This window comes from Harpia harpyja, chromosome Z, assembly GCF_026419915.1.
Source record: "Harpia harpyja isolate bHarHar1 chromosome Z, bHarHar1 primary haplotype, whole genome shotgun sequence".
Classification (NCBI taxonomy): Eukaryota; Metazoa; Chordata; class Aves; order Accipitriformes; family Accipitridae; genus Harpia; species Harpia harpyja.
In genome coordinates, this window is record NC_068969.1 from 60,850,455 (window position 1) to 60,864,236 (window position 13,782).

General features: G+C 41.3%; 1 protein-coding gene across 6 annotated transcripts in view; it reads right to left on the reverse strand.

The window, feature by feature from the left end:
• Positions 1–374: 374 nt before the first annotated feature.
• PIGG (phosphatidylinositol glycan anchor biosynthesis class G) overlaps positions 375–13,782 on the reverse strand; it is a 101,803-nt gene continuing 88,395 nt past the window's right edge. For 2 of the 6 annotated variants that reach the window (XM_052776136.1, XM_052776139.1), the window contains exon 13: positions 3,193–4,849. In XM_052776136.1, coding sequence (XP_052632096.1) covers positions 4,624–4,849 — 226 coding nt within the window. In that variant the 3' untranslated portion in view covers positions 3,193–4,623. Of the gene's footprint in view, positions 2,752–3,192; positions 4,850–13,782 lie in introns of those variants that run through there. The other 4 variants (XR_008233381.1, XM_052776140.1, XM_052776138.1 and 1 more) reach the window with 3 other exon arrangements.

Sequence of the window (13,782 nt, forward strand, 5' to 3'; positions counted from 1 at the left end):
CTGTGCCCTTCTGAGAAGAGTCCACCTTCAACATCTCCACGCCCTCCCTTCTGGGAGCTGATTGCAGCCAAAAGGGCTCCCTGAGATTTCTCATCCTCAGGACATAACAAGGCACTAATCACTGTGAACTTATGTAATTAAAGACTATTCATGGTTAACACAAAGGTCTGGAGAGGGTCAGATGAACAAGGACATGCTGAGGATCTCTACTAACCTAATTGCTTAATCAGTAGTTTATAGTAATTTATTTAGATGATAATCTAATCACTCACTAAGCGATTAGACAATTGTCCCTGCTGTGAAGCCCACCAGGATTAGTCAACCAAAGAAACTCCTCTCCTGGAAGACCTTGCAGACTGAAGGAGCTTACTGCCTGAATGAGCACAGGACTCATTATGGGATGCAGAGGGAAGAGCACTTGGGGATTCTGTAAAACTTACAGGACATTTTTAAGGGGACTGATAGAACATGTAAGTCATTATGCAATGCTCAGGGAAAGGACCAAAGGAGGGGAAAAAGAAGGATCAAGATGGCTTGGGGAGCAACAAACATGGGAGAGCAGAGGAAAAAATGGATAAAAAGGGCTCATTGAGTATAAACAAGTTGCTAGGCAGTGTATTTCTCTGATGGAGCCTTTCACTTCTATCGCCGCTGTGTGCCCCATCCTCTCATTAAATCCTATTTCTTCTTTGTGAGTGCAGTCTCTACTCTAAGTAGGTATGTGTGAACACCAGTGAACTTCAAGCAGGACTCACCAGTAAGAGAAGAGGTCTGGATACCAGCAACCAGAGCATGGCTGCAAACCTCTGGGGTTCCTGTCTAGGTGCCAGCAGCAGGGGAGGCCATGGGGATTTGGGCCAGGTGTTGGATAAACAATCTATGCAAACATGTGTGTGTGTCCGTGTGTGTGTGTCCCATGAATACTGATCAGCTGGGGAACAGGATCGGGCTGTCAGTGCTGCTCATGGTCCACTTTGCTGTCTACTGGGGCTCCAGAGCTGTTCCCCAGCCCATGGGCCCCACCCTGCACCACTACCAGGCTCTTCCCAGCCAGGGGCAGGACTCAGTGTTTGCCCAGGCCGTACTGCAGCTTCCCAGCAGCCCATTTCTCCAGCCTGACAAGGTCCCTCCAAAGGGTGACCCTCCCCTCCAGCATACACCCAGCTCCCCCCAATTTGGTACCATCTCCAGACTTGCTCTGGTCTTGCCATCCCCCCATCCAGCTTAAGAAAGATCTTAAATTGCCTTGCCCTAGCATTGCCCCCCAGGGACACCACTGCTTACCAGATAACCATGAGACCACAAACCACTCAAGTCAACCCTCAGAACCAGTGATCCAGTACACCTTCAAGCCCACTGATCCATAGCTCACCACTTGGGCACCAAGTACACCATGTTGAAGGCCTCGCTAAAGTAAAGTTGTCCAACATCCAGTGCTCTTCCCTTCTCCACAGAGTCTGTCATCTCTTCAGAAAACGCAATCAGGCACCAATGGGCCAGGCACAAGTTGTCCTGGTAAATCCCTCTTTGTCATTTCCCCTCCATCTAGTTCTTGGGAAAGTCTCCCTCTCCATCATCTGCCTGGGGACTGAGGAGGGGCTGATGGCCAGTCATTCCCCAGACCCTCCTTACACTTCTGGAAGACAGCGTAATGCTAGCCTCATGAACATCCCCCGATCACAGCATTTCACAGAGTGGGCAGCCTACAATGAGATCATCCAGCTCCCTTTCCTGCCCCAGTGATCAGCGGGACCAGTTTCCTTCCCCTCCTTGTGCTGCTAAAGCACTCAGGGAAGTCTTGGTTATTCAGAGGAAGCCCTTCATGGCAACTTGCATCTGTGCCCCCTCCTCCTGTGACTGTGCAGTTGTGGAGGTAAATCTTCTTTAATTTGCAAATGCTTTATGTGAGGAATTCCAAAAATTGCCCTGACCTTTACAGACAGCACCACACAGGAGCAGTGGCTTAGCATGCATTCATTGCCTGCTGCAAAGGCTGTGGCGCGTGGTGTGGATGTTCTGCTGTCTTATATAGAGCCAAGGAAAACTTGTTTTTTTTCTACAGAGCAGAAATACAGATATATAGTATCTGAAATATGAATAGGTTGGGTTTTTCTCCTTAAACCTGAATTCATTTACAAGAGCCTCTTCTTAGCTCAAGTTTCATCACACTCTGGATCTTTAGGACCATACTGGACATACGTTACAAGCTTTGAGTGGCAGTGAGCCACACTGACTAATGGTGATCTAGTGAAATCTAGTAGAGAAAGCTATAGACCACTGTAACTGGCTGAACCTGGCAGTGACCAGCAGCGAAGATGCTGAGTGGAAAAATTTACCATGTGTCAAAACTTCATCCAAACAGAGAAGTACACAACATCCTTGCTTAGAACATATTTAAGGAGGAGTCTGTGCCTGTGCACAGGGTTCTCCTGTGGAAGCTGCACCCCCAGCTGATAACCACGCCAGAGCAGCAAGAACCAACTAATTTCTTTACTGTCTCCCCAAAAGCTGATGAAGATAAAATAGTATTTCATTTGCCTATACCCAAAGAGAAAGGGTGAAAAAGAATAAAAATGGCAATTCTGACGCTGAAAGCACCATGTTTTCTTGAAATATCACCCAAACTCATGTGTTAACCCAAGACAGAGTTGCAGTCAAAGTTCCTCCTTCTTCCTTCCTTTCCTGGTCTTGAAAACCATAGTTTTTCCAAGCCATTTATTTTCTCCTGGATTCAGTCTGGACATCTTTCAACTTCAGAGAAGAAAGGGGACACTAGGATTATTTAAGTAATCTGAAGAAATGCAACCTTAATACACACACAATAGTTTAGATTCCACTATTTGATAAAATGTCCAAGAGATACACTACAAGCAAAAAATACCAGAAGAAAGGAATAAAATAAAATGTCAGGCCACATTGTTTTAGGATTCTGTACCCCAGAAGCAACTTCCCCTCCACCTCTTCCATCTCTTTATTAGCACCCTTTCTCTCTGAGTTAAATCTCTTATGAACATATTCTGTATGAACATTAGGGAGGATTGCTTAGGAATTAACCAAGTAAGCAAACAGAGAAGATGTCAATAATCCCCATATGGTTGCTAGGCAACAGGTAACCAGAAAAATTATGAGAATGATGAAAATGGTAAATGTGTACAACATTCACAAATACAAACTATTTTAAATGGTCTGTAATTTGCAGTGAAAAAAAAATTTATTAAAAGTATTTAATTTTCAAACTTCCAACAGGTCACAGTGAATGACATTAAGATCCAGTAGTCCCTTCTCCAGGTGAACAGCAATATGTGGCCAGGGTACTGAAAATTTTGTTGTTTTACAGGTGAAAAAAATGTCATTATTAGTGATCAAGATGGTCTATTATTAATGTGTAAAAACGAAAGGCCTACTTTTAGAGATTTGCTCTATCTGAAACGTGAGATGAAAAGTGTATCAGTGATCCTAACAAATGTGCTGTCAGCTATATAGGGTCTAAAAGCTTTTTATTTTCAGATTTATAACAAAAATTAGAGTTCCCTGCATGCTTCTCTTCTGCTACAGGTCTAATACATTTAGATTAAATCCTATTGGCTGCTAACATGGACAAAAATATGAGGCAAAAAAACCCACATAAAGAATACTGATGCTCAGTATAGTCATCAATGTGTATCTGCTTGACAGAAGCAAGGAAAACAACATTGTTAGGAATTAATTACAGCACACTCAAGTGAGGTGGCTGGACAGGTCACTAGGGGAAAGGTGATGCAAACACACCTTTTATTCTGTTGGTAACTTAGCCCATTAAACTATTTCCCTGCTCATGGCTCATAAGTCTCTACCCTAGTGTGGAAAACATGATCAAATGTTCAGCACAGCTGCCACCAACCTGATTTAAGATTTATACATTAATAAAAAAAACCACAACACTTTAGCAGTGAATGGACTCCATAGAAGATTCATGACTTTGTTAGCCCATTAGCATTTCTTATCCAGTGCCTGAAGTGCAGATTGAAATCCATTACAGATAATGACTGGACTCACCTTACAAAGAATATACCGCCTTTAAATAGAAATGCTGCCTATGCAAAACAAACAAAAAAATCTCTTATCCGGGATATTTGTAAAATATTTCAATAATTTAATAATACTTTCAGTGCACACACTAGAAATAAAACTAATGAAAAAATCCCCAAAGCTAATGAATATAAGATCTTGTGAACAGCACCAAGAAATCCTGCATATTTTTAGGATTCTGTAGTCTAAGAAGGTAAAAAAATTGTATATGCAAAAGATTTTTCCAGTGCCCATGAGGTGCTGGTCTGTATTTATATTAAGATGTACATTTTTAAATTCAAATCATGTAATATTGCCATTCTATTATTTGGAGAGTGCTATAATGACAGCTATAGAACAAAAGTTATCCATGAAGGAACAGTTTATTTCAATTCAGCATTGTTAAAGCAAACTCAGTTTTGAAATAGGACAGGCCCTTCAAATTCTGATCTTGACTAAAATAAACAAAGTTACTCATCAAATTCTACACAACAATTTAAAGCCATTATTCTCCTTCTCCCATTCTAGTGACACACTGGACATTGCAATGCAGAACTGCGTACCGCACACTTATTTTCAATCTTGCACTTTGTGAGAGTGGTTCTGATCCATGGCTGTGAAGAACAGGCAGATAGCGGCTGTGATGAACACATGCACTCCCTCATAAAGTAGTTTTGGCGAGAAGACGCTCCATATGAACAGGTGGTAACGCAGACCTGTTACCAAAACAATGTAGATGGCAACTGGAATTGAACGCATTAGAGCATAGCAGAAACAGCCGTGACCCACTGCTGCTGAATTCCTGGTAACAAAAACAGAGAGTTCATTCTCAGGCAAACTTAGTACAGGCATCCGAGTTCCTACACTCTTTAGCATTATTTCACAACACAAAGAATACTCACAGATCTCCACTTCGTGTTAGAAAACTGATTACTGATGCAACAATGTAACTAATAAAGCTTGTCCTTATCACCTCTACATATGCTATAACGTGTAAGTATGTTAAGTGTAAGCATAGCAACTGTCACCGCAGTAAAGGCACCCAGCAGTTCACCTCACACTTAGAAGGTTCTGTGCTTTAATATACTTTGTTCTAACTGTTAAAGTCTCCATTAAGCAGTTTCAAGATAGCTTCGTCTCTTGTTGGCCTTCCAGTGCCTTTCCACAGAATCTGGATGGTAAGAGGCAGAGAAGAAAGACTTCAGTACTCTTCACAAAGCTGCCTAATCTGTACAATGGACAATCAGATGGAGTCTGTTCTCCTTGTAAAGGGCATAAAACTTGCCAGAGTACACTGCTGCCCACAGCCAGTAACATTGTACAAAACAACATAAAAATTGTGCTATTACAAAACTTTGCAAAGCTAGCTAACGTAACATTCTCCAGAGAATACCATATCCTTAGGCTTACATGAGCAATACATTGCATTCCTGTCACAGCACCTTAGATCAGCTGGGCCCACTGTATTGCAAGAAATGTCTGCCCCGTATGTAACCTACATGGTCCAAATCTGCTGCACTGAGGTATTCCGGTGGGCGACAGGAGTCAGATGAAAATGGAAGTGAAAGGGTTTTCTGCACTTTGATTTTTCTCCCTTCCCTGAGGTGCAAACTTGCAGCAATGATGCTGTGTTGGCATGTGTCCACTTTCCCCAAACCACATGTGCAGAGACTAATTCACACCAAATTCAGATACTTACCTGTTCAGACAAAGGAAGGAATAAAGCTATTTCACTGGAATAATAAGCAGAACATTTTCCTCTCTGGATCAAAATATTTTACATCATCAGTTCCCCAAAGAACACATTGGCAAAAAGCGGTGTCCTGGTTTCAGCTGGGATAGAGTTAACTGTCTTCCTAGTAGCTGGTACAGTGCTATGTTTTGAGTTCAGAGTGAAGAATGTTGATAACACTGATGTTTTCAGTTGTTGCTCAGTAGTGTTTAGACTAATGTCAAGGATTTTTCAGCTTCTGATGCCCAGCCAGAGAGAAAGCTGGAGGGGCACAAGAAGTTGGCACAGGACACAGCCAGGGCTCCTGACCCAAGCTGGCCAACGGTGTATTCCATACCATGTGACGTCCCATCCAGTATAGGAACGGGGAAGTGGGGGGCAGGGATTCGCCGCTCGGGGACTGGCTGGGTGTCGGTCGGTGGGTGGTGAGCAATTGCACTGCGCATCATTTGTACATTCCAATCCTTTCATTATTGCTGTTGTCATTTTATTAGTGTTATCATTATCATTATTAGTTTCTTCTTTTCTGTTCTATTAAACCGTTCTTATCTCAACCCACGGGTTTTGCTTCTTTTCCTGATTTTCTCCGCCATCCCACTGGGTGGGGGGGAGTGAGTGAGCGGCTGCGTGGTGTTTAGTTGCTGGCTGGGGTTAAACCACGACAAGCGGAAATGATTTACACTGAAATCCTGATCTGAGAATCTGTTCTGCTCCTCCCGGTTTTTAATTCTGATCTTGTTCCAAGTAATAAAAATTTAAGATGACTAGCACTTCCATCAGACGTAAATTAGTCACTTATGACTAAGTAAGGTACAGAATGCAGTATTTTACATAAACCATTAAACTTATTATTCTTTAAATCAAAATAATTAGGATACAGTCCTGTCTTCCAGCAAAGTCAAGAGCAAGGCTTTCAGTGGAAGGAAGAACAGGTCATGAAAGCAGAGTTGAAAAATCAGCTGAGAACAGCAGGTGTGAATGATTGCAAAACATACATTCAGTTCACAGAAAACTATCTCCCTCGCTGCTTAGCCAAGGAAACTGTGACTTAGGAGTGAACTAGGCTGCTCCCTGCTTCTGCATCACTATCTTAGTCTTCAGTGAGCTTGTGTAAATAACCAGCTTTATGTTTAATAACTGATTTTGTTGACAAGGATTAAACAACTGCAGTTCACTCAGTCTTAGCTGTTTTCATACTGTAAAACCAGTATTTGTAGTAGATGATATAACTGAATAAACAGAGAAAATGGTTTTTGAGTCAGATAGGGAAACAGGCAATTTTTAAACCATTTTCTAGAGTAAAAAATGCACTTGATAGACCAGCTAGATGAAGGCTAACAGTGGTTGTGGCTATCATATTTATTAAGCTCAATTATGACATTTTCAAGGGAATCCTAAAAGAGAGATGTAAGAGTGTCCACAAACTTATACATCTAGGTTGTTCAAGAGCCCTGTATTTTAAATTTAAATTTCAGTTCATATCTTTTTCCCTAGTTTGTGCTCACTTAACAACACATTTAGTACCCTATTGTGAGAAAGCTCCTAATCGTAAATCAATGGTGTTAAAAATTTTTGAAATCCCTACTTTTTTAATTATGAAGAAACTGGCTGGAAGATTATTTTTGAATCGAATCTCTGTGTGTTCACATCTTTGGCTCAAAAATTAGGTAGATGTAATATTTTAGATACTTGCATTTTAAACTAGAATGAGCGCACACAGTAATCTTTACTAGTAACATTTAAATTCTGCACATTCGCATTATGATTACTAGCAAAGAATCCCCAAGTCAATAAGTAAATGGTATGACTCTTTCTGTATTCTGATACAGTAAAACAATGAACTGTTTTCTGCTTATGTAATACCTTTACATCCAAAAGGTCTCTGCAATCGCTTCATCTCTCAACAAAAGATAGACACCTACCTGCAGAAGGAAATCTTGGACAGTTTCACAGTATAATACAGTGGTGCAATTTAGAGAAGGCAACAGAAGCACACTGTATCCACAAATTTAAACTGTTAATGTGGTTCAATAGCAGGATAATTCAGTTTATTTTAGAGCTGGTATAAGAGTTCACACATGTGCTGTTGAAGAAAGAGCACTGGAATGACTGAGCACAAGCAGTTAGACCTACTTGGCTATTCTGATGCTAAGGCAATGACTTAGTTCTTTGAGCACAGCACCATTCTTTCTTCTTGCTTCTGCCAGGCACCCAATTTGCGGAATAGCTAAGAAAAATGACTTTGCGCACTCCTGCTCATTCTACACTCACAGAGTGACCACAGGGTACAGGGCTTCGCCAGGCTACAAGGAACACAGTCAACAGGGATCAGGGTGCTGCTGATAACATGACCAAGACAATCCAGGCAGTTCAGCTGGTTCCCGAGTTATTCCAAAAGAAGTCACCAGGAGAGCACAGAAAGCTGGCTGTGGCATGCCACTCATGTATCCTACCATTTATGAACTGGATCAGCCAGTGATGAATAACCTTGCAACCTCTCAGTGCTGTTTCAGTGAAAACAATGGAAGATTACAGGAAACATGTAAAGCATCAACCTGTAACTACTCCATACTGAACTGCCTCTGCAGCAGTTAATGCCTTTTCCTATTTAAAGGAGGAGAGCATAGAGGGATGTAAACCGTATGCACTACCTCCATGTTCTGACAGAACCACCCCAATATTAAGGCCTCTGCATAATGCAGGAGTAAAAAAATAAGTACCCAGCCTCTGACATCGAGCTCATTTAGCGAGTTAGCTTCCAGGGACTCAAATGAGAAATCCAAATGTGTTAAAGATGACTTCATGTGAGACTGATGCTGAAGATTGCTAGATCCAGAAAAAACAATGCTTTCGGAAGCTTCTGAAGCAAAGAACGCTACAGATTCACATCACTGAACATGCCATATTTAGACTGCAAACATTAAGCATAGTCTAGAGCACATACTGGCTTTCAACAAAAATCCTCTCTATTAATTGAATATTTAATACATAGAAAAATATGGCCAAGAAATTGTGCTATTAATAGGTTTTTTTGCTTCTTGGGATCTCCAAAATCCTAATTGCCAATGTTTTGTGAACAAATCCTTCACCTCTCACTCCATCTCTAAGGTGGTATTAAAATGGGTAATACAAGGTTTGTAAAATGAAAAAATTATGATGCCAAAAACATGAAAGAAAAACAACTCTTTTCTTGTGAAAGTATGTCTCCCTGTTATATAGAATACTTGGTGGATGGTGGCACAAGTTTTGTAGTTTAAAAATCAAGCAAATAACCTCCACAGACAGCCCTACAAATGCTTCCACAAGGAATTTTAAAATACACTACTTTACATTGTTCCAACCCTTGTTCTAACCCACCAAATTAAATAAACATTTTAGAAATATGCAAGCATATGAGTGAGGAATACCTTAGGATTGTCATTTTTCTGGGATTGAGGGATGGGGGTCATGACTGAGGGTTTCAGTAGGAAATGTGCTGAATCCTTCCAACAGAAGTTATCCTCTAACATTTCTGCCCTTCCAGCTCCTCTTTTCTAGCTGAATATCACTGCCTAGATTACCTCTTATTGGGGATGCTGAATTTGCATATTTGAAGGCAATTTTTACTGTATTAACATTTTTTACTGTATTAGTGGTACTTTTCTTTCTAGGCTTTCTGCAGTTTCAGTTTGCAAGATCTACCTGTTTAGTGCTCTCCGAAAAATAGTTGGCACTTCGTTAATCTGTCCTGCATATATTAATAAAGGATTGCAGTCAGAAACAAACCCTGTAGCACTCCAACAGTCTGTCTGTGACATCTTACGAGTATCTGCAATCTGTAAGAAATTTGTCTAATCTAAGCAAATATCAATTAGTTTAGCAACAAGAACAAATTTACTGTGTCTCTCCCATATGCCCTACTCTCAGCCAGTATAATTCTTACAGTGTTGTTTTAGATTATAGCACACAATCCTGCACTGACGTGGAAAAACACTTCATATTTTTAGCAGATCCAAGGGAACCAAAAGTCCTTTCGAAATCTACATGATCAACTCTGGTATAGACTATCAATCAAAACAACATTAATTCTATAGATTCACAATTTTTGACACCAAATCCTATCAACAGGCAGTTGTCAAAAAGGGTAGTTGCCAGCAAGCTAAAAGGGTTGTCGAGTATATTCTACAGCCATGGAAATGAAGGAACTTGGGGATGGCCATTGATTTTCCTGTGTATCCTCTTTCCCAGTAAGAAAGGCGGAGAAGCTACAACTACCTGAACAAGGTCAAGTGTCCATGGCAGTAAGTTACAGTGGACTGCAATATAGGTTTCAGCAGTTTCTCATGAAGACTTAGCTGTAAAAGGCTATTAAGACCTGAAAGTTCAATTCTCTTTATTTCAGCATCAAGAGCGGGAAAAATAGGATCATAAAAATGGTTTTGCCCGTTTTCACTGCTGGCATAATCAGTTGTGCTGGGAGCTTCCTGTCAGAAAGAGAAGTAGTATCAGTCACCCACCAGAGGTAACTCTTCTCATTGGCATCCACTACTAGCTAACCTGCTTAGAACAGAGCTCTATCCAAAACACAGGGCATGTATCAATTAAGTTTCAGATTCCTTTTTCCATTCTTCAGTCAGGCTTTGCCCCTAAAAATAGTTCAGAGGAACTCCCTAAACTGAATACCCAACAGACTTATATTAGATTGCAAGTAGGAATCCAATTATGCTGGCATTGGGCCAGAAGGTCTGAACAGCCACTCTGAATGGCTATTATTATTTAACTGCTAGGAAAAGAAATCAGCTGTACCTTTAGTAAAGGCTTCTAAAAATCTTGGCAACCTAACTGGAAAGATGTCCACTAGATACAATTCATCCCCTGCATGTGCTCATTTCCCCAAATACTGATCCTGTGGCAATCAACTTACAAAGGACTCGAAACCCTCTGCTTTTCAGCTTCACTTGATCAGTCCTCACCTTCCCTTACAGAAAAAAACACTTCACAAGCTCAAACATCGGTGTCTATTTCAGGATTGCAGGCAAAGAGATCGCTAAACTGCACTCTTGGCAACCTGGCCATGTAATCTCTAGATTTCTTCACCACAAAGAAGCTACTCCTTTTCAGTAGGTACCTTTGATTCAGGAAACCAGCCTTCTCTAGGTAAGCTACAACAGCTATTGATGAGTTCCAGCCATTCTTCAAAGACAGGATTTGCATGAAATCCCGAGTGCTCTGCTTGATATGTTTTTCCTCACTACTTCTGCGGTGGGCCATACTGGTATATATGGAGTGACTGTTCCTGCCTGTTATCACTGCCTCAAGCTTTCTCATAAGGCTCTGTTCAGGTTAATCCTTAGTATGTGTTACTCTGTTCAGCTCCAAGAAAACCAAAAAAGTTAAATCAGTCTATTCCTGTTGACACTGGCCCAGACTTTAAAGCAACAAGATATAACCAAATCATTAAAACTTCTAACAAGCAAAACACAAATCATAATTATTTCAAAGCCCAGCATTAGTCAATTTTCTGCAAGTATTCTTCCAAAATCCACTTAGCACTTCTGAAGACTTCCGGTAGAAAAAAGCCTGAAGCATTTTACATCAGCATCATACATGCAGGGAATAACAAGGAAACTTATAGCTTGATTTTCTGTTAAGGTGTATCTACAGGCTTTCCTGCCCACCTTCGTAAACAAACAGTTCTTCATCATCTTAGCTAAAGGTGTAAAGAAAAATTGTATCCAAAGATTGTTCTGGACAGGCAGACTCTGAAGAGACTTAAAATAGACTGTTACCATGTTATTTAATTAAATTCAAACTTACCAGTTCAGAATACACCAGTCTAACAGGACACGTGAAGTGTCCTAAGGCATTTCTAGAGGGGTGAGGCACAAATATTTAAGTAATGGGTAGGAAATTATTTAAGTATGGGTAGGAAACTGGCCAACAAGGCCACACTCAGAGGGTGGTAATAAATGGTTTTTACTCAGGCTGGCAGCCTGTCACAAGTAGGGTCCCCCAGGGATTGATACCGGGCCCCAAGCTGTTCAACATCTTCATAAGTGATCTGAATGATAGGATTGAAAGCACCCTCACCAAGTTTGCTGATGACACTAAACTGGGTGGTGAGGTGGACACATCAGAAGGGAAAGCCATCTTACAGAGACCTGGACAAGCTGGAAGAGTGGGCTAGCAAGAACTGTATGAAGTTTTAACAAAGACAAGTGCAAAGTCCTGGGACAGAATAACCAAAGGGCCCAATACAGGCTAGGATCTGTGCGGCTGGGGAACAGCCTTGCTGAAAGGGACCTGGGGGTGCTGGTGGACAACAAGCTGAACATGAGTCAGCAGAGCACCGCTGCAGCAACAAAGGTAAATCAGGTCCTGGGCTGCATCCACAGGGGTGTTACTAGCAGAGATGGAGATGTGATCATCCCACTCTACTCAGTGCTTGGCAGGCCACACCTAGAGTACTGCATTCAGTTCTGGTCCCTACAATTCAAAAAAGACGCGCACAGACCGGAGAGGGTCAAAAGGAGGGCCGGAGATGATCAAAGGGCTGGAGAGCCTGCCCTACAAGGTAAGACTTGTAGGAGTTAGGTCTCCTCTCCCTGGAGAAGAGAAGGGTCAGGGAGACCTCATCACAGTATTCCAGTACTCTACAAAGAGGACAGAGGTGGTCTCTTCACCAGATAACACGTGGAGAAGACAAGAGGCAATGGGTACAAGTTGCACCAGGAGAGGTTTCATCTCCGTATAAGAAAGACATTTTTTACAGTGAGAATAATCAATCACTGAAAAATCTCCCCAGGGATGTGGTAGAGTCCCCATCACTGGAGGTTTTCAAGATGCAACTGGACAGGATGCTAGAAGATCTCAACAAGGCTCCCTTTCCCATGAAAAGTTGGACCAAATGATCTTTCAAGGTCCCTTCCTACCTGGGCTGTTCTATGGTTCTGTGAAGCAATGCTTGCTCTTCTGCACTGAGGGCAGAGTCAGTTCTTTCTTGTATTTTTCCATTACAGTAACTATTTTTAAACTTGTGCCTTCACTAAAATAACAGCTCTCTCCTCAAATTACTCCTGCCACCCCAGTAACATACACATTTCAGAAGAACTTGTGCATTTCAAGAAAAGGTGTGAGAACAGAAGATAGAAAAATCCTGGATAAATGCAGAAGGACAGTAGCATATGTACAGTCCTATCCACAGCTACCAGAACTAAGCAGCCAGTTATGTTGGCCACAGAACAGAGAAGGACAGAAAACTAATGGTGAAAAAGAAAAAAGCCTGCAACTAAGAACAGTAAGACAAAGCCATTAACAGCAAAAAGTACAGGTTACTTCTAGAAACATTTCTACAGTAAAGAAGTATGTAAGCAAAAGTCTACAAGTGTGACCCTCTCTTTCCAGAAGTGCCCCTCTGAATGGCTCTGCTCCTGCTTGAGCAGTAATATAAACCACTGAGAACCCAGCATCATCATGCATCCCTTACTAATTGTAGAGAAGAAATAAAGTTGGTACTATGCTTCAAACTGAAGATTTCTGTTTCAGAATTAAGAGGAAGGAATATCCAAAGTACTGAAGAGGAAGGGGAGAGAATTCCTTCAGTGCACTGTGTATACTTCATGCAATGTATCAGAATATTGCCCCCAACTCTCTTCACAGCTTTTTCTGGTGCAACGTGCAGCGAATTCACCTTCAGAGACTCATTATTCCTTGTGGTGCAATGAGATAACTTCTGGGATTATGCAAGGATGCTCTTACTGAGCCCAAGTATCATACATACTTTTTACTTTGTCAAGTTTATAGGAGTGTTGGACTTACAAATAATTTGCATGAAGTTGAATAACTAAAAGCAACAACACTCAACGTTAGTATAAAGATTGTAAAGCCCCACACGCTTTCTCCTGAAAGCAAAATGGATTACAGAAGGATCTGTAAACCCATACCCTAGGATCTCTGCAAAGGATGAGACAATGCTAATACTACGAAGCACAAAAGGAACAGTAAACAAAAATGGTTTCACCTTG